Below are 26,712 nucleotides of genomic sequence, written 5' to 3'. Positions count from 1 at the left end.
ACAGTGGACGATTCCCTACAAGCCATCAAGACGGACACGGAGACGGCCCGTGCTCTTGGTGTTCTCCAGCAACGACGGCCGCCCTTTCGGAGCGGCGGAGGCAAGCAGGGTGCCTCCAAAAGTTCCGGGGGCGGATTTTCCACCTATCGTCAAGCGGCCCTTTCGTCGTCGCAAGAAGCCTACAGGGGACGAGGCAAGTCGGGCGGACCCCGCCGTCGTCGCCAAGGAGGGCAAGGCGGCAAAGCCTCGTCGAAGCAGGACTGAACCGGCCGTGGGGTCGGGCCCCCACCGAAGCACCCCGGTGGGAGGCCGGCTGGCGAACTTCGTCAGCGTGTGGGAGTCCATCTCCACCGACCGTTGGGTGCTGGACGCCCTGGCCCAGGGTCACGCGCTCGAGTTTCTAAAGAAGTGCCCGCGCGTCCCCCCCGTGGCCAGGAAGGAACATCACGTCCCTCAACTTCTCTTGGAGGTAAAGGCGATGCTCAAGAAAGGCGCCATCGAGCTCGTCCCAAAGAGGCTTCGGGTTTCCGGAGTTTACTCAAGATACTTCCTCGTGAAGAAGAAGACGGGAGGATGGCGTCCCATGCTGGACCTACGACGACTGAACAAATTCATCAAGGCACAGAAGTTCCGGATGGTCACCCTCCAGCACGTCCTGGGACAACTGGAGGAGGGCGATTTCCTGTCGTCGTTGGATTTGGAGGATGCCTACTTCCATATCCCCATCCTAAAGGGACACCGAAAGTTTCTCAGATTCGTGGTCCAAGGGCGTCACTACCAGTTCAGAGCCCTTCCCTTCGGATTGAGGTCGGCACCCAGGGTGTTCACCAAGTGCCTCGCACCGGTGGCGGCGCGGCTGCGCCTGGAGGGGATCCACGTCTACCCCTACCTGGACGACTGGCTCATCCGAGCAAAGACAAAGGAGCTCGCCGCGGAGCACACGGCGAGGACCGTCCAACTACTCACAGACCTGGGATTCTCCATAAACTACGCCAAGTCCCACCTGGTGCCCGCGCAAGACGCACTGTTTCTGGGAGCGAAACTCGACACAGTGGCGCTTCTGGCCTCTCCGTCGGAGGAAAGGACGAGGGCCATCTTGGGCAAGGTGCAGCGGATGCTGGTTGCGGACGCGGCCAGGGTGAGGTCCATCAAATCCCTCCTCGGAATGATGTCTTCTTGCATTTATCTCATCCGCCTGTGCAGGCTTCGGATGCGCCCGTTGCAGGTGTTCCTGGACGCTCGCTGGATCCAGACGACGGGCAGCTTCGAGGACAGGATCACACTCGACGAGAGCTTCCGACGAGCGATCCGGTGGTGGGGCACCCACGCGCATCTGACGGCGGGCATGGACTTCCAGACCCCGGGCCACCAGAAGACAGTGACCACGGATGCCTCCCTGGAAGGGTGGGGAGCGCACACCGAAAATCTGCACGCGAGAGGCCTTTGGCTGCCGACGGAGAAGTCCCTCCATATCAACGTCCTGGAACTCCGGGCAGTGTTTTGGGCCCTCAGGCCCTTTCTTCCGTCCCTCAAGGGCAAGGTGGTGAGGATCTTCACCGACAACACCACCACCATGTTCTACATCAGGAAGCAGGGCGGTACCAGATCCCCAGCCCTGTCCAAGGAGGCTCAGGATCTGTGGCATTGGGCTGTCGCCCAAGGAATGTTTCTGGTGCCGTTTCATCTGGCAGGGATAAAAAACACCATCGCCGACTCGCTCAGCAGAGAGCTGCGTTCGTGCCACGAGTGGGAACTACGACAGGATCTAGTGGACCGCCTCTTCCGACGGTGGGGCACACCCCAGATCGATCTGTTCGCGCCGGCGACGAACTCCAAGTGCCGGAGGTTCGCCAGCAGGGTTCCCCAGCCGAGGAGCATGGGCGATGCTTTCTCGTTCCTCTGGGAGTGCCTGTTCCTATATGCGTTCCCTCCATTGCCGCTGCTGATCCGGCTCATCAACCAGCTCAAGAGGTCACGGTGCAGGATGATCCTTGTCGCACCTGCGTGGCCGAGGCAGATATGGTTCCCGGACCTTCTGGACTTGTCAGCGTCCCCGTCAATCAAGCTGCCAGTGGACGCGGATCTTCTCTCCAGGGAAGGAGGCGCCATCCTCCATCACGACCCGAAGTCGCTGAACTTGCAGGCCTGGCTCCTGCAGCGTTAGAGTTTGGAGGTTACGACATACCGGCCGACTGCAGAGAGGTTCTTGCAAAGGCCAGGGCGTCCTCAACTCTTAAATGCTACGGACACAAATGGAAGAGGTTCTCTGTCTGGTGCCACGCACAGAAGATTAACCCTCTACGGATTACGGCTCCTCAAGTACTGCCGTACCTGCTGACGCTGGCCAAGGCTGGACTGGCGCACGCTTCCATCAAGATTCATCTTGCTGCGATCTCCCGATACACCAGAACCACGGGACGGACGTCTTTGTGGTCTCATCGTCTGGTGAAAGAATTCGTGAAGGGACTGTTCAGATCGTTCCCACCGGTGAAGGCCCCGGCCCCGGCGTGGGAGATCAACGTGGTGCTGACCAAGCTCATGGGACCTCCGTTCGAGCCTTTGCACTCAGCTCCGTTGAAGTTCTTGTCGTGGAAAACTGCGTTTCTTGTGGCCATCACCTCTGCACGACGGGTGGGAGAGATCCAGGCCCTTTCCTGCAAGCCCCCGTACTTGACTTTTCACGACACAAGGGTAGTGCTCAGGACGCACCCCTCCTTCATGCCCAAGGTGCCGTCGGACTTCCACCTCAACGAATCCTTGGTGTTGCCTGTTTTCTTCCCGTCGCCTTCGTCGCTCCCGGCTGAAAGGACTTTGCACTCGCTAGATGTGGCTAGAGCGCTGAAGTTCTACGTGGACCGCACAAAGAGTTTTCGGAAGACTTCACAACTTTCTGTGAACTTTGGACCTGTCAATCAGGGGAAGGCTCTCTCGAAGGCTTCCATTTCCAGATGGCTCTCCGGCTGTATCATGTACTGTCATCGGTTGGCAAACCGACCGCTGCCTGGCTGTCCGAGAGCCCATTCCACCAGAGCGATCGCAACTACCACGGCGTTCCTATCTTGTGTACCCTTGCTGGACATCTGCAGGGCTGCTATGTGGAGGTCGATGCACACCTTCACAAAATTCTTCTGCGTCGATCGGGATTCCAGGGAGGAGTCCAGGGTCGGCCAAGCAGTGCTGCGCAACCTGTTCGCCTAAGGTGAGCCTGGTGAGGAGGTAAGAAATGCTTAATGTTGAGTTTTGGATGTAATGCTTAATGTTGAGCCTTTGCCACCTCCCGTGGTTGTGCATGTGTGTACTGCTATGTATTCTTTTATTCATAAGCATGTGAATCCATGCCAGACCCCATGCTGGAGAAGGAACAAGTTACTTACCTGTAACTGTTGTTCTCCAGCATGGGCCTAGCATGGATTCACATGCGAACCCTCCCGCCTACCCCTCTGCGGCTCTTCACTTGGTCATACTGCCACTTCACGTGCTACCAAATCGGAAGATGGCTGCCAGAGGCGGGCTTAGGGAGATGGCAGTCATTGGCTGTGGTCAGTATGACGCAGAGATCAGTGATTGGTTACTACTACGAAAGACATATCAGAAACGAAACTGATACTGATTTTTCTTTACCGAGGATTCCCAGCCTGACGACGGGGAATATTCATGAGCATGTGAATCCATGCCAGACCCATGCTGGAGAACAACAGTTAAGAGTAAGTAACTTGTTCCTTCCCTGTTATAATGTGAAGCGCTTTGGCGTAAAGCGCTATATAAACCAAATAAATACAAATACAAATATTCTTCTTGATGGTATAGCCAGGAATGACTTCAATTGTATTCTTTTTCTAAGTATGCACACAGTGAGATGTCCATTTAACTCCCTTAATGATTCTACCGTGCTAGACGTCATTTCACAGAGAGAGCCAGGGCAGCTCACTGTATGCACACCATGGACCTAGTCTATAAAAATATATATTTTTCCAGAAGCACATACACTTCTGAAATGTTCACTACCTTCTCGGTGTGCACACTCAATTCATATATTCCCGCCCCTCGGTACTGCTAAAAAAACTGGGCCAGGATTTAATTGAATTCCCTTTATATAGTATCACTCCCGTTAGGCTTATTTCCCCTTTATATTATACTCACATATTACTTTCTTTTGGCTGTCTCACAAACAGGTGGGAACCCTGTTATGGAATGGTTAAATTCTCCCCCTCTAGGAACAAGTGGTCATCAGTCAGCAAGATGAGATCAGCTTTCCTCCACAGCCTGCGTGCTGTCTCACCCTCTGAAGAAGGCCTAGGTGTTAAACTCGTACTAGGTCTCACTTAAAGGGCTCTGGCAATAGTCCAAAATGGGTCTAAAACGAGAGAACGTTCTTCTTCCTCTCCATCAATCAGCAAGTGAGCAGTTCGTCTCCCCCTAGTGAGTGTATGGTGGATGTTTTATAGAACAAAAACCACTTCCTTTTGAGGTGTGTATAATTTCTCCAACTGGTCAATGTATATGATTGAACAGTAGACATGCCCCTCTGTGGTCATTGGGCATATTACTGAAGGGGGGCAGTTTGATGGGAGTAACTTCTAAACCCAGTTTCCCTCCCATTTGATGGGATGTCATCCCAGAGATTGCATTAAACATTGAAACAGTCTGAAATAGTGAATTCCACACAAATTACCACTTTAGTTATTGGTGCACCAGATTTCTCTTTCTCGCATAAATCAAACAGCACAATTTTCATCATGATGGCTTAATTGGTTAATAACCTACGGATTTATTCTATTTAACTCCCTTCTACGTTTACATACAAATTAGTTTCCCCGTCTCAAAGTAACAGACTCATCACTGTGGACGCTAGGACGTATGACTCACTGGCGTGCACCATTTCTTCACATCGAAATACAAATGTGCCTAATTTGCATAGTTAAAAATAACATTAGAAAAATCGTTTTGGTTCTATCTAAAAGACATTTTCAAAGGGAATGTTAAAAAGAAATAGCTTAATACGACATTCCGTTTGGGAGATATCAGCAGAAATATGAATCCAATATAGTATTATTTTATATATATACAAAAGATTACATACCAATTTTTTTTTCCTTTTCTGCCTGGTATATGGTGTTCATGTTGTTAATGTAGAGCAGAAACATATTTATGATGGGGGCCTGGTTATGGTAATTTCTTTGTAGTTGGAAGTTTATGACTTCTGTTTCCAAGGATAAAATATTCTTTCTTTCTTTTTTTTTCCACTGGTCAGTTCCTCTCCTCAGAAAGGCCTGATCAGGAGATTGAAATAGCAGATTGGAGATTGCAGAAAGCAGAGCACCTGGTCAAGCTAAACTCCTATCATTTTTTTAAAAGGTTAAGCCCCCCCCCCCCACATAGAGATGCAGGCCATAAAGAAGACATATAATTAAGTGCAGGTTCGGCCTCCCTATGAATTGATTCAGTGGCAGTCATTATCTCTATGGCTCAGCTCCCACCAGTTCATCTCCCTGAGAAAGCATGGCATCTTGTTTCACATCTCATTGCTGGGGGAGGGGAATTGGAATACCACATGTCAGAGATCAGACCTATAGCTGGCATTTGATTCAAGTTGGTTTCATTCTCAATTGCCCCTTTTAAAGTTTAATGTCTGTGCCCCCAGATTTTACATTTTTGCCGCAACACAGCAGTTATCTACTATACTGACCTATCAAACTCCTACCAAACGCCCACATTTTCAAAATCTGTAGGCTTCTTAACCATGGCCCCTGATGTCAGTAAGAGAAAATAAAAAGAAACATCATCAGAAAATGTAAGGCCAAATACGTTTTTGTTGTCACTTTATGTTTTTTCCCCCTGAGATTGAATAGTTCTCCCTTTTGACCAACGTTGCAGGATATGTGTTTTCAAATGCTGTACATAGGGCACAGCTAACATGCTTGTTTTTAAAATAGCACGTTGATCTGCATCTGTACTTTGAATTAGATTTCCCCACACCACAGAGTTGCAAAGAGATGAAATGAAAGCTGACATAATTAAATATTTTCCTCCAAAAAGATCTAAGCTCCTTCCCCCTGGAAAGCTTCACTTCGGTAGTGGTTCTTTTTTTAGAGACTCTTCTATCCAGGTCCACAGGGCTTAATATACCCCGCTCCAAACCAAATCATGACCAGAGAGCAAATGCAGGCTTTCATGCTCTGCCCAGCTTTTCTCAAGCGATAACTCTGGGGCAACACACTGATCTTGGAAAGAAGTATATGCCCAGCAGCACAGGTTCAATGCTCTGTCCCGTGCTTAGAGGCTGAAGTCAGGCATGAAGTGCAATTTGAGAAACAATAACATTTTTTTCTGTCAATTCTTCGGCTTTGTGTGTTTGCTTCCAGAACTAAACACATGGCTGTCATTCCTGAATCTGTCTATTGTATATCTCTAAACAGAGAGAAACATTGGATTCGTGTTTCTGAGACATCTTTGTAATTGACATTTTTTCAAAGGATCTGTGTAGCTAATGCTGCAAACGAAATCATTTTAGGTAATGTCTATTCTTATGGGGGGGGATTATACCCTGTGAACTGAGAAATACTTTGCAAAAGTTGATGAATAGGAAGCTCAGAAGTTACTTCAAACCAAGTGCAATGTGGTGTGGCATCTCCAAGTAAACTCCCACCAGCATGCTTAACCTGTGCAAATGTGTCTCTCCTGAGCATTTAAACAAACTGTGATTTACATCAAGGCCGGTATCTTGGAGACCTCCACTAAAGAGCTCTTGCAATAAAAGAGAACAAAAACCTATGACAGGTTTTCACACCACACCAATTTTTTAATAATGAGGCTGATGTGTTGTAATTTTCCAGCACTACCAGTGACAATCAATACTTAAGCAATAGGTCATCAAATAACTAATCATGGCAATATATAAAATGAGCCAGCACCTCACCTATGGTGGCTAAACAAAAATTGCCAAGCCCCAAAAGCCTACACATATCTTGCAAGTCCGCTGCACAGATCTAATGTACCACTCTCTTTCAAATAAGGAGTTTAGCATTCAATTCAGTAGGTCCTAGAAGAAAATCATAAAGGGTCCTTTAGATAACTTGACAAAGAAGTTAGAATAGTAACTAGATCAAGGCTAGAACACATCTATTCAGCCCGTGATTTCATTTTCAGCAACAATATCCAACCTACCTATGGTTGACCCAGATCACGAAAAACCTGTCTGTAAAACAATGCTTTGCTATGTTTGAAAAAATATTTCAGATGTAAACCAAGTCTCTTTGAAAAAAATGGTCTCTGATTTATTGATAACGGTCAAATAGAGCAATCAAACTCTATACTGATTTCTTCACTAATCATAAAGGGTCCTTTAGATAACGTCACAAAAAGTTAGAATAGTTCCTGCTTTATTTCGATCAAGGTTAGAACATTCCTATTCGGCCCATGATTTGCTAAGAACTCCAAACCCAGTGTATAATTCTAGCATACACTTTATTGATTACTATTTTATTTTCAATATAATTTTGCAACATATCTATGGTTGTCCCAGAACACGAGAGACCTGTCTGTAAAAGTATGCTCTGTTATGTTTGAAGAAAGATTTCAGATGTAAATCTAGTCTCTTTGAAAATAGTGATCTCTAATCTATTGACACCGGTCAATTAGTGTAATCAACCTATGTACTAATTTCCTCACTAGTCTTATAAAGAATTCCATATCGTACATCCGTATAGGTGGACAGCCAGGCTTAAAAGAGTACTGTCTATATAAGTGGTCAACTGCGGTTCTGAGGATTTAAAGGCAAAGCAGCATCTTATATGGGCCAATGCTAAGCTATAAACCCAGTAGCGTTACATTGCTGGTCCATAGAAACAGTTGTTCTTCGAGTGGCATTTTATTGCATAGATGCTCTACCTTTCTCCCATACCTTGTTGATCTTAGTGTTAGAATAGCCTTCATTTTGCATATCAAAGCAAATCAACCTTTATCCAGATTCTAGTTCCATGTCTTTCAATACGATGCAACAGATTTTGCTAAGCTTATACTTCAGCACTAGTTGAAATCGCACATTCTAATAATTTACTGTCCAATCACTGTTTTCATGTCTCATTTGGGCTGCAAAAAATCTCTTGACTTACATTAATCTTTATCAAAACATTTGACTTTTAGGTGACCAAAGGATTCCCGTCACATCCACCTCAGCCTTTCCTGGAATTATCAGAGACATGGGTCCTCAAAGTCAGACCTCCGTGCATGGAAAGCAGAAATTATCACGCCATGCTTCCTTTAACACTGTTCAGTTGTCCGAAGTTGTCAAACGAAAGGCCAGCTCAGAGCCAAATAGCCCTCACAGAGACAGAAAAGGTAACTACCAAGAAGAAGGCTTGTTGTTTACTCAGAGTTCATTCCAATTGACAGCACTAAATCCAATGACTCGAAACACCACCAAGCACAGACTCGACATGCAAAAACTCTTAGTTCTTGCCCCTCTCTACCAGCTGATTGCATTTCCGTTTCCTATTCCCTTTGCACCCTGTGATCCTCCTCTTTGTTCCCAAAGCCCTATGCATCCCCTGATTCTGCTCCTTCTCGTTACTCTCCTCTTCCACTGGAATGACTCCCCTTTATCAATGCCAGCCCATCACTTGAACTGTTCAAAACTTCACTAAAAACCCACTTACTTGCCACAGAACAGACACCTCACACCCCATATCGACCCCACCAGAACGCTCCATTACTACCGTGGTTATTCCACATGCAGGCATTACACGTGCAAATGTGTTTCAATAACCTGTAATTACACTAGTTCAGCTTTGTCTGTTTATGTTTTTCACTGGTCTATGTTCATCCATGCAACCCCCACTCACCAAATGGTTTAAGCTAATTTACACATTCACCTGCCAATTTTAAGACACCCTACAGAGGGTCTGCCTCTGTCATTGGTATAACCATGTATGCCATTTGTTTGAAATTACATTCCTGTAACTCAAATACAAATTCAAAAATATATTTACAACATGCATATGAACCTTAGTACACCCGGTCCATGTTCCAATTTATCTTGCTCCAAAAACACTTACAAGCTTACCTTGCACATAGAGCCTGGGTTCTTTGGATTTGCACTCATCAATGCAACAGCAAAGCAATGCTACCCCTTTTTCTGCAAGCTCCACAATGACAGGAGTACATGAAAATGGCAGCAGTGCGCTATATAAAACCCAATAAAAAAGCAAATACTGATTTTCCTTTGAAATGCTTGTGAGGGGTTAGAAATGTGAGGCAGACAACTTTGGGAGGGAGTTTCATAAAATGTCATTTTATTAACTTAAATGGGTTTGATAAACACCTCACCATCCTTAACCTAACAAGGATTTAGCTGCCTATCAAAGTAAATAATGGAAACACTCTAACAAAAGGATTCTGTCCCTCACACCTGTACATAAAACAAACTCAATAAGGTAATATATGGCAATTCAAATAGCACATAATTAACAGTTCTGTTCAAAACCTGGTAACAGTTTCTCCTTGTAACCTAGCTGAAATCTCTTTCCCCAGATTCGACAGGATTTCTACTCCACAGTTCAAAATTGGTCTTTTCCCATCTTGTAACAAAGTACAATTAATAAAGTTCCTCTTGTTCCAAGAAAGTTTCAAAATATTAAACCAGTCTTTATCTCTCCACTGGTGGTAGAGAGTTCAATATAACATCTTTCAAATAATAAGGATATTTCCACAGTTCATCTCTATCAGCAAAAGATTCTTTATTAGGATGACTCCACAACAATTCACAACATCTTTTAGTGGTTCTTGTTCTTCACAGAATTCAACCACAGTATAGCACTTCAATGACTTCCACCTGGTCCACTCACCTGCCAGGTCTACCACTGCAAAGTCCCTGCCCTGGTATACTCGCCTGCCAGGACTAATGAAAACCTCTACTACTGCTACAAGTACTTCTGTGATGTGATTGACTTCAACCAATGTCTTTTAACTTTCCACAACATCCGCTTTGACTGCTTCTCCAGGGGAGACATTAAACACATTGATGCTGCTTATTCTACACTTGTGATTGCCACATGCAATGCAGGTTATGCTCCTCTCGTCCTGAATACTAACAGGAAGGCAGCTCTCCTGCCACTTCTGTTTTCCCACTTTTATTTTAACCAACGGCTGATAATGGCTTTTATTCCAACTCTTTCTTCTTTGGCTTGGGCAATGCTTGTTTAGGTAATTTACAACATTTGTTTCTCTGTCATCTTGGCGATATGGCTCATAAACAACTTGGTTCTTATTTGCCCTGTTTTGGCTTTGGCAATGTTGGTTCATATACTCAATCACTCAATATTGCCTTGCTTCTGACAAAGTCTATGGCTTCTACCCGTATAATGATACCCTTCTTTGCATTGTTATTCTGCCACTTGTAAGTTCTTTATATCAGTTTGGTATTCAAAAGTATTAGATTGGGCAAGCGAGATATCACTGAGCTTTCTGGGTTCACACACTTGTAGTGAACTCACCAGGTATGGCACACACGTCTGCTGCCTCCGGTTCCTCTGCATTCTCTGCTGCACGTCACCTGGCAAACTGATTTCCTCTGCTTCCTGCAGCCCATGCTGGTCAGGAATGGAGCACTGCTCGCTCCAGGGATACTCAGTTGCTCTCCTGCTACTGCAGTCCACTTTACACCGGGGAAAGCTTTTATATTTTACCCTTCCCTCTGCGCAACCTCTGCATCTATGTTCTTCAGGGGGTAAGCTTTCACCAACAACGCTTTCCGCTGTGCAACCTCTAAATACAGGGTCATTGAAGGGAGAGAACTTCTCAGAACCGGCCTTCAATCTAGCAGCTTTGGGGCCTCCCACAGTTTCCTTCAACTGCAACGTGGAGTTGAGACTTTCACTCCACCTCCTACTACTGCTCTCTATGGCCTGCACCTGCGTGGATCTTTTATACCTCTCAGTCTCCCGCAGATGTGGGTAATTAGGGCAATTAGACTGCCACTTGCAATCTGCAATCTTGAGCTCCTGCATCTCTCTTCTTCGTCACAGTACTTTGGGCATTTTGACAGCAATCAATTCCGTATTCTGGCAGTATACAAATACAGCGCTTCTCCAAACTGAGTCCTCCAGGTGCCCGGCTCCTCCTCGGTGATCCTCCTGGCTAATAGTACCCCTAGTGACGGGATCAGGTAGCGGCTGCCTCCCCCTGACCACCTAGGAGGAGATTTTAAGTAGGATCTTTGTGAGGACTCCCCAGGATTCATCACATGTTGCACATGAAAATATATTTATTTAATTGTTTTACGTAAGGAATCTTTTTAAAGCAATACATGCATTGAAAAACTATTGCTAGGTGTAGTGTCCACTACATAAAACAGACTCTTGACTTGACACCCCAGCTATTTTGCTTTCATTCATAGGGTTGTGGACACAGGTAGAGAGTATACATTTGAAATCTTACTCTAAAAAGAGGACACTGCCATTCCCAAAAATCCAGCAAAATATGTACAATACTAGATGTCATCTAACAACCACTAATACTCTTGCATGATTACTGGGATCTGGATTCAGTGCTGCATATGAATGATAATTAAACATCAAAGCAAAATGATAAAAGTGCATTTCTCTCCTGTGATCTTATAAATACATTTCCATGAATGGAACATGATGGCTTTGTTAGGGCTCATGAATAGAGTAATGGCAACTCTTGGCAGGCATTGATATGTTTACAAGTATTTTTGTTTGGACCCTTTAGCCTGCAGAGAGAGTTTGGATAATTACTCCACAAACATGGAACATCTAGCAGCTGCCTGCAGACTTAAAATTGAAGAAGACTCAAGGTAAGCTTTCTGTGTCTCTTCTACTGCTTTGCAGGTGCACAATTGGGTATTTGTGTGTATCGTCTAGTAATCTTCTTACATGTAGTCCATGAAAATCTAAGTGTTTTCTGTTATACAGCTCATTAAACCATTATGAAGAAGTCACATGCCACTTGTGAGAACCTAGCCGATATGTTTTGCGGTTCCAGTTGATTTCCTTGTTGGGCTTGTTGACCTTTTTGCAAGCATAGATGCGTTGGTCTACTGTCTCCTTTCTCACAATCTTCCATTGTCTGTTTAATCTGTGTAGATATATAGAACAATATTGCAAATTAAACCTCAGTTAGACTACACTTCTTTTGACGAGACAATTTCCTGGACCAGGCGTTTGATGTTAGAAGAGAAATATATTTTATTAGTGTTGCGACTGTAGAAGATCAATGTAGGATAGCATGCAAGTGGCAACGTGAATCCCAGAGCATAGCACTCCCCACACAAAACCCCTGGCATCCTAAGGAAGAGGTGTGAACTGTGGGCCAAAAGCCAGGAGGACAGATAATGACCCAAGTGTTTCTTACGTTATGCGTGATAAAGACATTAACAGACCACACAGGAGTAGTCAGTATAACAAATATAATTGTTAGTGATTTTCATTGTTCACAACAGGAAGGGTGATGACAGCACCTATAATGGATTGGGTAACCACTCTCTAAAGGTAGAATTATGCTAATGCTAAGGTTGTCAGTCCTTGGAGACAGCTTGAGTTATCCCATCTGTTAGGTAAGATTTTCATGTTAATGATAAATCATCCTGACCTTTGTCAACCCCAGACCTTTTTGCTTTGAATAGGTAACTATTTTATCTTGTACCTGGGTGAAGGGCAATCTTTATCCCTTCTCACCTAGTCTTGTACTGTTTTTATAGGTGACCTTTCTTTGTCTTTCCACAGTGTATGGTTGAAGTTATAGTTTCCTACAACTGTTAGCTTAGGCTGGGTGGACCCTTTGGGCTCCCCTGTTAATTTCTCTTTCAGATACTTGGGTGAGCTACTATTCCCAAGTAGTAAAGAGAAATGTTCATCACCTTTACATTTTGTAGAAGTGCGCCAGCACACCCCACCTTATGTTGGGTGCTGGGGGGCCATTTTGTTACAATTGCAAGTTTCCTTGAATGGCTGGTGGCAGTGTAACTACTTTGCTTACTTTTTAGTCTTTATTACTCGCAGGCAGTTAATTCAGCATCAGTAATGCACAGAAGGGCCACCATTTTTCTAAAATGGTGGGATGCTTTTTTGACATTTCTTGTGTGCTTGCTATTTCTGAGGTCTTCCCCTGCAATTCTAGACGGGAATGACCTCAGTGGAAGTTTTGTCTTTAGCGGGAATCCTTTGAATTCCCCGACCGGGCTCCAGAGCGTGTGAGCAGGCAGGAAGTGACAGAGGAGTCAAACTCTGCATCCCTTTGTCTTTCACCTTGCCTGAAAGGAACCAACTCCCAGCGGGGGCTGGCTGTCCTGATTGGACAGCCAGACCACCCCTTGTTGTAAAATGCAGGGAGAGAATGCAGAAGTTGTGCTGTAGTTCCTGTTAAATACAGAGAAGATGAAGAAACGACGGGCGTAATGATTTCCAGCGACTAGAGAGCCTGCTGTGTAACCCAAGCCTGCTGTTACCCTTCCTTCCAAACGAGCTGGGGGGCCCAAAAACGAGGACCCAGAGCCTGGTGAGACCCACTAGACTCAAGAAGACCTGCATTTGGAGCCATCCCACATCGTGCTGCAACCATGTGGGGCTACAATACCCTGGGAACTCGAGCAATTGTGCAAATTGCGCTGAAACTTTGGTGACATCCTGCTGGAACTCCAGGGACTGGATTTGAGTCCAAAATCCCTCACGAGAGTACTGGACCCAATAAATGACGAGAATCCGACCAGCGAAATTTAGTCTTCTCCCAGCTACTGAAAAGGGTGCCAAAACCACACAGTTGTTCCAGCCGCGAATAAACTCGTGCTTGGAGTCTTCCCCGTTGATTCCTGCTGCAAAATCCCTTTCAGTGCCCTGTCTTGGGTCTTCATGACAAGGAATTCATCGGCCAGGTTTTTGGCTGCAAATCCAGAAGACATCCTGCTGCACACTCTTCTCCTGTGCTTAGGTACTGTGTTGACTGGTGTATTACTTACCTTAAGCCTTGTTTGATTCCAGTGTAGCGTCTGGGGTGTTTCTTGTGATTGGGAGTCCTTTCATCCAGTTCACCCAGTCCCACTGCTGGAATCCTTCTAGAGTGTCTTCTTTGAAGTCCCTGGACCCTAACTAATTCTAAAGTGAACTTCTGGACCTTTTTCTTTAATCCTGAATGAGTGGAGCCTTTTTCCACTCATTTATTTTTAATGGGCTGTCTTTTGAAACTCTGTTCTTTGTGTTTTACTGTCCGATGAAGTCTACTTTCCTCCCTATTTCTTTTTAGTGCATATGTATTTTCTATTGCAGCACACAGCTCCTTATGGGCAGTGTTACTGGGGACCCTTCAGGTCCTCCTTTGAGATTATTTTCTATATCCTTGAGTAACTACAGTTCTTAAGGATAGGGAGATACTTAGTATCTCTGCAAAAACGTTATAGTCTGAGAGATTGGCACACATCACCTTCTGCGGAGTTTCTAAAAGGGGATACTTTCAATCACCCTTCTCTCTGCTCTTGTGACTTTTAGGTCACATAGACAATCTCCTAGTTATGGCTGGTGGCAGTGGACTTGTTCTACCAACTATTGTGTGAATTCTCTACTACAGGCTATGTCCATAGTCCCGGTTATACACAATAGTGTCACCCAAGTACTTTCTTTTTTTCGCTTTGTTCTTTGTCAGCCTTTCTTCTACCGTCCTGGGAAGGGGAGGCCTGAGTGTGTGTTTTGCCTTTGGAGGGAACCCTTGTGTGTCCCTGCCTAGACTGCAGTGTGTCTGGGCAGGCAGGAAGTGGGGTAGTTTTTTACTTCTGTGCCCTTTGTCTGCCTGAATACGTGAATGGAACCAGCTCCCACTGGGGGTCTGGCTGTCCTGATTGGACAGCCACCTGGCCCTTTCTGTACATTGCTGAGAGAGATTGCAGAGGAGCGTGTGCTTGAATTGTATAAAAGGTGAGGCTCCTGGGGTGAAAGGCAAACGGACCACTGGCAAATGAAGTATCTGAAGAAGAAGACAACAAGAGACGCCTGCAGACCCTTTGCAACACTGTGATGCGACCACTGCTGTCCTGACCCTGTTTTCTGTGTGAGAGAGAAACTCCGAAGAGAATGATCCCTTCCCTTTGACTGGTGGGAACAACCAGACCCAAGACAAACTTTGATTTGAGCCATCTCCCGGGGTCCTGTGAGTTCCAGAGCTGCTGAACCCCAATACCAGGAGACCTACTGCCTATTTTTAGTGCATCGTCGTGGAAAGTCCAAATTCGTTCAAGTCTTTGCTGAGCCCTCAAGGACACTCCAGTCACAATCCAACTCGTCCAGACCCCCTCAGCAGAGTGTGGGACTGCAGGAACCAAAGAAGATTGACTTGGCGAATCGCGTCCTTTGTTGGTACTGCATAAAAGGTGCCAAAACCGCAGTGACCAGAGAAGTTGATGAAAGCCATGCCAGAGGTCCTCCCTCAAGACTGCTGCTGAGAGATCCCGTCCATTGTCCTGCTTTATGTCATCAGACCTGTCATCAGACCAAGGAATCCAGCGCTGCCGCGAGGAGAATCCAGCCACTATCTTTTCTTCTAACTTAAGGTACTGTGGGGAGAAAGGTATTGCTTACCTTGATCCGTGAAGACGCTCCAGGGAGTTGGAGTGTGTTAGGTAAGATTTTCATAATAATGATAAATCTTCCTGACGTGTGTCAACACCAGAACGTTTTGCCTTTACTGGTGGATTCTTTTTCCTTATACCTCTGTGAGTGGGAACCTTTTTCAACACTCACAGAATCTTTTACTCTTTTTTTTTGGGGCGTCATTTTTAAGACTCTCCATAGTGTCTTTTAAAAGTTATCCTCTTTGACAACTTTTTGGCAATAAATGCCTATTGTTGCTGGGTTGCCCTAGAGGCTCCCCTTTTAACTTTCTCTCTGGCTAACCCTGTGAGAACTACAGTGCCCAAGGGTAGAAAGGATCTTTGGATCTCTTTTACATTTTATTAGGTGAGACCAGCACCCCCCCACCTTATGTGGAGTGCTGGGTAGATACTGGGTATCCCCTTTCCCATTTTAAATATAACATTTATGTTACAGCGACAATCTTACCTTTAATGGCTGCTGGCAGAGGACCTTCTTATTAATTCAGTGCACCTTTACCTCTGGTTAGTTCCACAGCCCCGGGAAAGGCACCCATGGCCTTGTCATTTCTTGTTCCTTCCCCTAACTTCCATTGCAGGAAATTCCTTTTGTTGTGATTTTCATCTTCAGCTATAGTCCTCTGGACTCCCCGCCCATGCTCCAAAGTATCTGTGAAGGCAGGAAGCGAGGGAGGAGTCCAAAACTCTGCATTCCTTTGTCTTCCAGCCTGAGTATGAGAATCCAGTTCAAACTGGGAGGCTGGCTGTCCTGAAAGGATTGCCAGCCCCCAAGTTTAAATGTTGCAAGGCTGTTCGATTGACTGGGTTCCTGCGTAAAAAGTCTGATCCTGGAAGCTGAAGAGGTAGTCCACCACTGGAACCAAAACTGAAGAGGAAGATGAAGAATTTGCAGCTGAAACCATTTCCAGCGATCAGAAAGCCTGCTGTTTAACCAGAGTCTGCTGTATCCCTTCCTTCCAATCCATCTGGGGACTCCGAAAACAACAACCCAGAGCCTGGTGAGAACCACTAGATGCAAGAAGACCTGCACATCGAGCCTTTCCACGCCGTGCTGCGGCCTTGCAGGGCTGCAATACCCTAGGACCTCGAGCCATTGTGCAGTGTGCGGTCTTCCGAATTCCAAATCGTTGGCATCCTATTGGTTCTCCAGTGTAGCTATTCCACTCCAAAAAGGGCCCTCACCATAGTGCTGGACCTTGTAAATGACGAGAATCCGACCACCGATATTCTGTCTTCTTCTGTGCTCCTGAAAAAGGTGCCAAAACCACAGAGCCGCATCCAGCATCGAAGAAAACCTTGCCTAAAGCCTTCCCTGTGATCCTTACTGCAAAAGTCCTTCCAGTGCCCTGTCTTCTTGATGAAGGAATTCAACAACCAGGTTTTTGGCTGCAGATCCTGAAGTCCTCCTGCTGCAAAATATTCTTCTCTGCTAAGGTACTGTGCTGGCTTGGGTACTTACTTACCTTAAGCCTCTTGTGATTCCTGAGTGGTTTGGGGTGTTTTCTGTGTTTGGGAGTCCTTTCGGCCAGTACACCCAGGCCCCTGCTGGAATCCTCCTAGGGTCTCTTCTCCGAAGGCCCTGGACCCTCAACTAACTCTAAAAGTAAAGGACTTACTTGTTCTGTCTTCCTTAGGAACTCTGACTTTTGCTACTTAAGTACCTATCCTGACCTGCCTGTTCGGCACTACACCCTAGTGACCCCCCTTCTGCCACTGAGAACACTCATGCTCCAAGAACAAGGGAAAGACTAGAAAAGAGAATACGTGTTTAAAAGTTACTTACTTGCAAAAGAAGTTGGTTGGTAACTAACTTTGAGAGTGAACACTTACAAATGTTATTGCTTACCTTAGAAATGTTCTGCCATTCTGAAAAGTATATATAAGGTTATTACTTACCTTAGAAAGGTTTTGCCATTCTGAAAAGTATATGCAAGGTTATTTTACTTACCTTAGTAATGTTCTGCCCTTCTGAAATGTATATGTAACATCTTTCTTTCCTTAAAAACTGTTTCGCCATTCTAATAGAATGTAGAAGTAAGGTTATTCTACTCACCTGTAAATTGGCTGGGCCTCTTTCCGAAAAGTAATGCTGTTGGCTTCACTAACTATTTATTTCAGAGAATAAGTGTATACGTTTTCCGACTGGGTCTTGCTTCCCCTGATTTGCTTTTAGCCTGTCCAGAATATGTCTACATTAGGTTTGACCTACCTAGAATAACCTTGAGTCATTTATAAAGTGTAAACTGGGTTTTGCTTTCCCTGGTCTGTTTGAGGCAAATACAAAAATAATCAGAGGTTTATACCTGCTTTTAAGTTGATGATCGCTCCTTTAAAAAGTGTATAGGTTTTACTTACCTTGAGATAACTATGTCATCCTAAAATAAGTTACACATGTTACTTCTTAGCTCTGTGTTTTACTGATCTCAAAAGCACCTGTAATATTATATTACATTCTTAGGCTTTACTCACCTAGTATAACTGTGGGTTATCACAAAAAGAAGTTATAGGTTTTTTACTGTACCTAGAATCAGTGTTCCACTATTAAAAAAGTACATTATCCAGTTGGTTTAATAAGTGATTTCTTGCTGAGCCTAACGTTACAAGTGCTAGGGTCTACTACCCTTATAAAAAGTAACGATTGGCTTGACTTCCCTAGAACTCCTGTTCTGTATTTATTACTCATAATAGTACTTACCTTTCTAAAGAATTCTCTTTACCTATGTGTATATATAAAATAAACCATTTATTTTTACAATACATCAGTGTAACAATGTATTTTTGGACCATTTGTATACAAAGTTCTTTGTACAAGTTCTTTGTACCTCTCTACAGCCCTCTCTCCCTCCTACGATAAGCCTGACTGATCTGTCATTGCTACCATAACATCAGGTGGTACAGCCTTATACTAAGAGTTGGAGTTTCTGTATTGGCCAATGTGTAGTTTTATAAAGTCACTTTGTGTGAGCTGTAGAAAAACTGTCCTGACAATTCGTTTTTGGACAACAGACTTTTATTGTTTTGTGACTTCCTGACGACGAACCTTAGTTATATATGCTTCGAACAGCCACACAGCAAAAGGTAAAGTTATGCCTTTTCTAATCATTTAAAAAAACGTACAAATAGAAATGTGTGTCCTTCATCTGACCCTCCACACTGTGCAACTACGTTGACAAGCAGATATTCTACTAGAAACTGCAATGAACACTTGTGTTCTCTTACCTAGACCTAAGGATTGATTATCAAACTTACTGTGATCATAAGAGAAAAATGCTTCTTGCATTTGCTGGTACTCTCTCACTGGTTGTGGTTAACTGTTGACAAAAGCATGCCCAACTGATTTTTGTAATTCTTTTTTTAAATTGAATTCACAAGTACATTTGTACAACTCTGTGAAGTCATTTGTATATTAAATCGTTTTTCATTTTACTATTTCTAGGAGCAAGATGCTTCCGTCTGATAGGAGGTTCAATTGTGCGGAGGCTCTGAGCACTGCTACCCCTTACTCTGTGACCCTTCCCATACCGAATGAGTCACATTATAGTCTTGAAACCATACAACAAAAAACTTCAGCTGTTGCCCAGTCAGACACAATGTCCCAGTTACCCATGCAGAATGGGAGGCTTGGAAATGCTGCTACCACGACCATGTGCTCTTCCGCAAAAGCAGAACTCAACAATCCAGCGTTGTTCACAAATCAGTCATTTGTCTGCCTGCCTTCTGCTCCTCTGTTCATGTTGTACGGTAATCTGCGGGACAGTTCCACAGCTGAAAACCATCCTGATACAGGAGGATGCTGCAACATAGGTTTTGATAGGAGGACTCCACCAGAAAGATCTCCAGTGACTTCTTCTTCCTCATCACCAACATCATTTGAAGAAAATGTAGAGCCAGCTGCTAAAATCCAGAAGACTGACATGCACGATGCAATTTCACTAGTTATACCTAAAGTAAGTGCGATTCCATCTATAGTAATTATTGAGCTTTTAGGTGTGAGCATGTCACAATATTTTGTGAAAATTACCCTAGAAGATAGATTGAATTACAACTTGGATTGTGCAGTTGTGGCTATTGTTTGAGTAGTTGCAGTCTCTTCTACACTGCATACATCAAACGACTTACCTACTAGTAGACCAAGTAAAATGTTTTAATCTGCATATACAAGGTAGGTGTTCATTGTTTAAGATGTGCTCCCATATTCTACAAAACTGAATCCTAATTTCAAGATGAAACTGTACCTGAATGATTGAATCAAATGAAAAAATGACTCAGATACTTCAAACAGATCACACAAGAAAGTATGTATACTGTAATAGTTCTGATCAAGGCCTTAATGGTTCCTAGAACCTCTCCAACCCATTAATACATTTCTTGAAGCAAGGCGTCTTCAATTTGGTGCTTTATGTGCCACGAAGCCATTTTGGTGGTAAGTTTGTCAATTTATAGGTGTTGGATACGTTTTATATATTGATGTCTGCCACCATGAAGGCAGGTGTTAGCTACGATGTCACTGTCTCTATTACCCACCAGTGTGAAGCTGGGTCTTAATCAGAGCATTTTGAGATGATAGCTAAACGCGTTAATTGCATTCTAGATTTGGTGCACAAATGAAACATGACCATAAAAAGGGCACCCAAATGGTCTGAGCGAAAATGGTAAGGGGTGAATCAGATGAGGCTTAGGCCGGTTCGGACCAAGTAGCGGACTTTAGCTTGACACTAGTTTCAAGCCACATGCTGACGAGACCCCCCTGATTGCCCTGGGGGAAAACACAGGTGTTAAGGAGGTGGGCTGATATCATGCTCCCCCCAAAGCACAGGGCCTTCCTCTCCTCTTTCCAACTCCTTGTTCACATATCTTTCTCATTGTGATCAGCAGCACATCTAAATGGGAAGCTTTTTATGTGCGTGGTACCAGATGCAGTAGGGAGTGGGGAATAGTCATCGCCGTAAGAAGCAACCCAATGAAGACACAAAAACTTCACAACTCGATTAGTCCATTTGTACTTGAAAAGACTCCCCCTACCCCTTAATTACCCAGTCCACATGACTTCTTTTAAGGTCCGCAAAGTGTTGAAAGTAGTGTTGCAAACCCCAGAGGAGAATCTTTTGTTCAGCATTGCGTAGCATTCTGGTACCTATAGTTTTCAGTTAAGGATGGGAAAACAATGCTAGTCATACTCATTGTTCTTAAAATAAGCATTTATATTTTTGCCAGGTCTCTTTATGATGCGATTTGTATACTTTTTTTTTTACAATTGCTGAAAAATTAAGTATTATTTTATCTCTTTAATGAACACATATTTGTATTGACTGGAGCTGAGAAGTTACGTGGTAAAGTATCTAAGTGCAGGCTGAACGCAAATCCCTCTTTCACCCCTTAACTAAAGTGTGTGATCCTGGGCAAATCATTACACCTCCCTGTGCTGGATCAGCCAGTTATGGGACTCCAAGTATGGGTTTTGTGTTGTGATAGGGCAGAAGGGGCAGGCTCCGAGTATGGATTATTTTTATGTGGCTGATGGGGAGGTACGAGTTTTGTGTTGGGAGGAGGGTGGGTGGCCTTGGCAGGTTGCAGAGCATTTATTAATTGATTTGTAAGGCACCTGCTGCTAGAGGAGTCTCTATGCGGCAGAGGCGAGTGAGATAAGAGAATGGTAAAGTCTGTGCTTTTTGTTGTAGGAGGTAAGGGGCAGGTGACCAAGTGTGGGTATTGTGGTGTGGTTTGAGGACATAGCGTCAGGCAGGCCTCAAAGTTTGCACTTGCTACTAGCCATTGGCAAGTGATAATTGACTCAGGTCAAGTAAGAAATGGTATCTAGCTAGAACTTACCTTCATGCCAGAAAAGTGGCTTTTTATGCATGGCTAGTAGCTTACAACTTGAAATGTTTATCCTTGGCGTCCGGTATGGCTCTTGTGCTGTTGGAGGTTGGGTGGTCTCCATTTATAGGTCTTCCGCTGGCTCGGCTCTACCACGTGAATTCTCTCCTCTCCACTCTAGAATGTATTGAATTCTCATGAAAATTATCAAATGCAACCGTATGTCGGCTATCATTCCTCAGAAATACATTTAGCATTGTTTAAATTAATGCAACACGAGTGTAAGCAATGTCTGATTCAGTCTAAAGCAGGATTGTGTGTTTTCCTCCTTTTTTTTTAGAATCCTTCAAAACAAATGAAATCTCCACAAAGAGACTGTTGTACGCCGACGGAACGTCACTGTGAAACAGGATGTTATAGTCCCCTTTTCGATGAAGAAAAGGATTTAATCAAGCATTTTTCTTTCAAAGATAATGATCTTGCACACCGCACAGAGTTTGCTCGAGAAAGCATGCCATCCGTTCCACAGTACCTGTATGTGCCTTCTGCATGTAAGTTCTTCAGAAACTATTTTTGCTACCTTTTTATTAATTGGAAATGTTTAAGAACTGGATGAGAAATGGGTCTCCTTTTTAAAAAAAAAATCTATGCCATAACTGTTAAGAATTAGAATTTGCAGAGTTCATTCAGCTACTAATTTGAAGTGCCTAAGTGGCACAGATTCGAATCTTCACAGATGAGTAAGCTTCTCATCAGTCCAAGATGAATAATTGAAGTACCATAAAAAGACATTTGAGTATTGCCTGTTAATTACAGTCCTACAAAATGACCAAATGTGCCCTAACACTCCTATTACAAGGCTTTCCAAGTGTACCACCTGTGCAGATGGCAATTTCTCTTGCCTTTGAGTCCGCTTTGGAGCAGATTCCATTCTGTTTCATTGGCATTCTTTCCACTTTGGCTGCATAAGGAGGCCCTTTGATGCTGATCTTTGGGCACACTATTGTTCACGTTATTGCCTTGCAGCCTGAGGGATTCTTTCCCTGCCCCTCACTCCGAGGAGGTGGCCTTATTGTGGCATAAAGCCTTGTGCATGCAACAAAGCATGTCGAATATTCTGGTAACAGTCAAAACATTAACACAACATAAGGGCGCCAAACTTCAATTGCATCGAGAAGGACAGGCATCTGTCCCTCCTCTCCCTACCTACCCTGTTTGTCGCACATCCACCTTCGCCTTTCACACAGTCTAATGAAATCTGCATACTTGAGGAGCTCAGGCATCATTTAGAAAGCCATGTATTACTATACTGTGATAGCCTTATCCCAAATAAGGCACCACCCGGTTTTACAGTGAACTAAAATAAAGTCGAGTATGGCATAACACGGAACACGTCCTAATAATAAAATCTTTTTGACATCAAAGCGACATGCCTTTTACATTGTTCCGTACTCATTTGACACTCTATCCCCATACCGTCTGTTACCAAAAACATTAACCTTTTTACAAAAGTCTATTCTTTTTTCTTTGGCTTGGCAGTTACAGAATTAGCGTTCTGGAGATTGAGCTGGGGTACAACATATAGAAAGGCTTGGACAAGCTCCACAAGCATCCAGCATTATGATGAGTACTTTTTTACAATTCTCAAAATCTGCCTTCAGAAACATAATCCCATTGCCACAACACTTTCGGACATAGCAGCCTAATCGCTTTTGCAGAACGACGGTTATCATAACAGGACTGACACTCATCCAGGCTATCACAAAAAATTGTTCTCTAGCTTCGTCCTTCCTTGTTGTTGTAACATCCTTTCCCACTTTTCTATCCTCTTATCCCTCCTTCACTTATTTTCTCTCCACCAGCAGACCAGCATCTGGATACCCCTGGTGGGTGCACAGTATGCCACTCTACAGTCAAGCCTCGGTGCTCTTAATTACTACAAGTGGTTATTTGGCACAGTTTAAAAGCATATTAACATTACATCACATCAGCTCTCTCCACTGACTCCTCATTCCCCAAAGAATTACCTTAAACAGGCCATCACCCATTTAGCACTCATAGCCTGAAATGCCCTTCCACTCCACATCATGTCACCCCTTCTCTCGCCACATTTTGCACTGTCCTCAAAACCTACCTCTCACTCCCCCACTTAATTCAGCCAAAGCTCCTCCTCTGCTATCATTTTGTCTATCCTGATCTTCTTATCCATCTCTGGAAAATTGTAACTTCCTTTTACCCCCTCCCCTCACACATAGTAAAACTCTAAGTGATCCTCTGGGGAGGGCAGTGTTGTACACACGTTTAAATAAATAAAAAGGACTATACAAATTAATTATTGTGTGTCGGGCCTAACAAAATCCACGTGGCCAATAGAATTGCTGAGTACTTTTTTTTAGAAAGACTGAGTACCGTTTTCTTAGTGCTTAACCCTGTAGTCAAGTGTCCCTTCTGAAATGTGGCGGCCCGCTAGGTGGCAGCAGTTCACCAGGTAAACCCAAATACCTAGAAACCAATCTCTGGATCTACCCTTTTAGCCTGTTGACAAAGGTGGTCTGTGGGGTGGGCTCTGGAGCAGCTTTGACGTGGATATGTACTGAGAACCAATGTGTCTGCCTGGAATGCCTCTATGTACATGCGTTGGCAGGAATCCTCACTGAGACCTGCAAGTATTTAGCACAAAAAAGGTATCCAAATGGCCTGGAACTGGTGTTTAATCAGAAAGAGCTTACATTACCCTACAAATCCCCAAAGTTCAAACAGCAACTTGCAGGATGAAGTTTTTCACTATGACATGCAGGCCTGCAAGTGGTTAATTATATTATGTAAATGTATTGTCCCATAACATTGATAGGCAGAAAAAAAAGAATTGTAGATTATAAGCGTGGTGTTCAGGTTTGGTAGCCCGAGCTCTGGTGCTGAGGTAGAGAATCATTGCGTGGGGTTTGAAAAATGTACATTCTGGGCCTCATTACAACCCAGGCGGTAAGTTCCCTACTTTACCACCATGGTGTAAACTCTGTTTACACCATGGTGGATGGCGGATTTACCGCCCCATTCCAAGGTGAGTGGGGCGGTAAATCCCCATTCCCCATTTACCCTTCCCCATTCCCATTTTTGCCCCATAGGGCATAATGGGAGTGGGGAAGGCGCTAATTACAGCACCGTAAATTACGGTGCCGTAATTAGCACCAAGGCGGGTTAGCGCCTTGCATTTTACCGCCTGCTAAAAGCAGGCGTTAAAATGGTAATCAGGCGTTAAGGGTTGACGGCGCCGTTAAACCCTTAACGCCTGGGTTGTAATGAGGCCCACGGACTTGTTTAATGGCCTTCTAATGGCTGGTTGTTGGGACGATTTATCAGTTTTATGCTTAACCCCCTCTCCTAGTGAGACCCCCAGCACTTTTTGCTGGACATCTGGACCTTTTTCTTGTTCTCCTGAGTGAGAGGAGCCTTTTTCCACTCATTCATTCCTTCTTGCTCTGATCGTGGGAACCCTATTCTTAGTTCTATGTGCAGTGTTGCTGGGAGCCCTATGGGCTCTCCTTTACATATCATTTTATATTCCTTTAAAACTACTATTGTCAAGTTTAGAGGGATACTGTTTATCCTTGTTAGCTTTTCCTTCTGAGAGATCAGCACTCACCACCCTATGTGGAGTGCTGAGGGGTTAGCTAGAATCCCCTTTCTCTCAGCCTCTGTAACATTTATGTTACATTAACAACCCTATAGTTATGTCTGGCGGAAGTGGACGACTTGTTCTGGCTTTTGTGCTATTTTTGCTGAGAGGCTGTATTCACAGCTATGCATAGTAGGGCCACCTTTTTTCCAACATGGTGGCTCCTTTCTTTTCTTGCCATTTCTTGTGTAGTTGTTTTTTTCTTGGTCCTTCTACCATCCTGGGAGGGTGAGGTCCTGATTTGAGTTTTGTCTTCTGCTGGAACTCTTTGTGTAGCCTTCCGAGGCTCCAGTGTGTCGGCGAGGACAGGAAGCATGGGAGGATCCTGAAACTCAGCTTTCCTTTGTCTTCTGGTGTGCCTGAAAGGACCAATTCTCACTGTGGGGCTGGCTGTCCTCATTGGACAGCCACCCGCATCCTTCTGTAAACTGTAGGAACAGTTGGCAGAAGATGAGTGTGAAATCCTGATAAAAGGCGAGGTTCCTGAGGCAGAAGGCAAGTCGACCACTGGAACAGAAGATCTGAAGAAGACAACCAGTGATGCCTGCAGACCCTTCCAGTAACTGCGAAGAGACCACTGCTTACCTGACCCCGGTTTTGAATCGACTGTGGAGCTCCGGAGAGGACTACCCCAACGAGTTGGGCCCAACTAGCCATAAAACGACCCGCAGAATGAGCATTCCCCAACATGCTGTGACCTTCCTGGGCTCAATACTGCCAATACCAGGGGACCTCCAACCCAATTGCAGCGCATGGTCTTTCTGTAAACTAATAGTTCCAGAATTTTGGTGAGCTTCTGTTGGACATCCAGAGGCAAGATCTGCCTCCTCTCACCAGAGTGCAGGACGAAGATTGACCGGGTGGTAAACATTCATCCTTGGAGCCTGTGAAAAGGGTCCAAAGCTGCAGACCGACGTGGCAGTACGACACATCCCTTGCTGAGAGTCCTTTTTCTCGCCTGCTGCTGCGACATCCCTTCCAGAGTCCCTCCTTTTGTCACCACGACCAAGGAACAGGAGACCGGGTCCACCGATTTTGCACCGTGAAATAATCCCGATTCATCTTCTTCAACACTCCTTAGGTACTGTGGGATTCGAGGTAGTACTTACCTCAAGCAATCTTGTCGCTCCTGTGTCATTGGAGTGCCGATTCTGGTGTTTGGGTGTTCACCCATACCATCCACCCAGGCCTAACCCTTTACGGAGCCCTTTCCAAGGTCCCTGATAACTTTTGACCAACAGCATTCTACTAAACTAAAATCAAAGTAACCTTTGGAACATTACCATATCTGCTGCTGTGTCTTACCTGCATTACCTGAACTAACAACTATTTTGGTATGGACTGCTAAAGCCTTCTGGCCTGTGAAAAGTATTTAAAAGCCCATGAAAGTAGCGCATTGCTATTGCTGGTGCTAAATACTCTTTTTATTACTAGAACAGGACATTTTCTGAGTAACCATAATAAGTGATTTTACTTACCATTTGAACTGTGTTCATGAACTGTGTATTTCATTACTATTGGTTTACTCACTTGAAGTATTGTTATTATCTATTGTGTTGAATAGCTTAAATGATATTTACCTACCTGAATATTACTTTGCCTTGTGTAT

The 26,712-nt window shown here is 44.4% G+C and overlaps 1 protein-coding gene across 2 annotated transcripts in view; it reads left to right on the top strand.

Moving 5' to 3' along the window:
* The window catches only part of E2F7 (E2F transcription factor 7), a 60,754-nt gene that overhangs the window by 25,515 nt on the left and 8,527 nt on the right, over positions 1 to 26,712 (top strand). For both annotated transcript variants that reach the window (XM_069629272.1, XM_069629273.1), the window contains exons 8-11: positions 8,143 to 8,337; positions 11,728 to 11,812; positions 19,047 to 19,557; positions 21,768 to 21,978. In XM_069629272.1, the coding sequence (XP_069485373.1) occupies positions 8,143 to 8,337; positions 11,728 to 11,812; positions 19,047 to 19,557; positions 21,768 to 21,978 (1,002 nt within the window). The remainder of the gene's footprint in view (positions 1 to 8,142; positions 8,338 to 11,727; positions 11,813 to 19,046; positions 19,558 to 21,767; positions 21,979 to 26,712) is intronic.

Source organism: Ambystoma mexicanum, chromosome 12 (assembly GCF_040938575.1).
Source record: "Ambystoma mexicanum isolate Mex_15411 chromosome 12, UKY_AmexF1_1, whole genome shotgun sequence".
Classification (NCBI taxonomy): Eukaryota; Metazoa; Chordata; class Amphibia; order Caudata; family Ambystomatidae; genus Ambystoma; species Ambystoma mexicanum.
The sequence above is the reverse complement of the archived record's forward strand: the minus strand, read 5'-3'. Positions and strand labels throughout refer to the sequence as shown.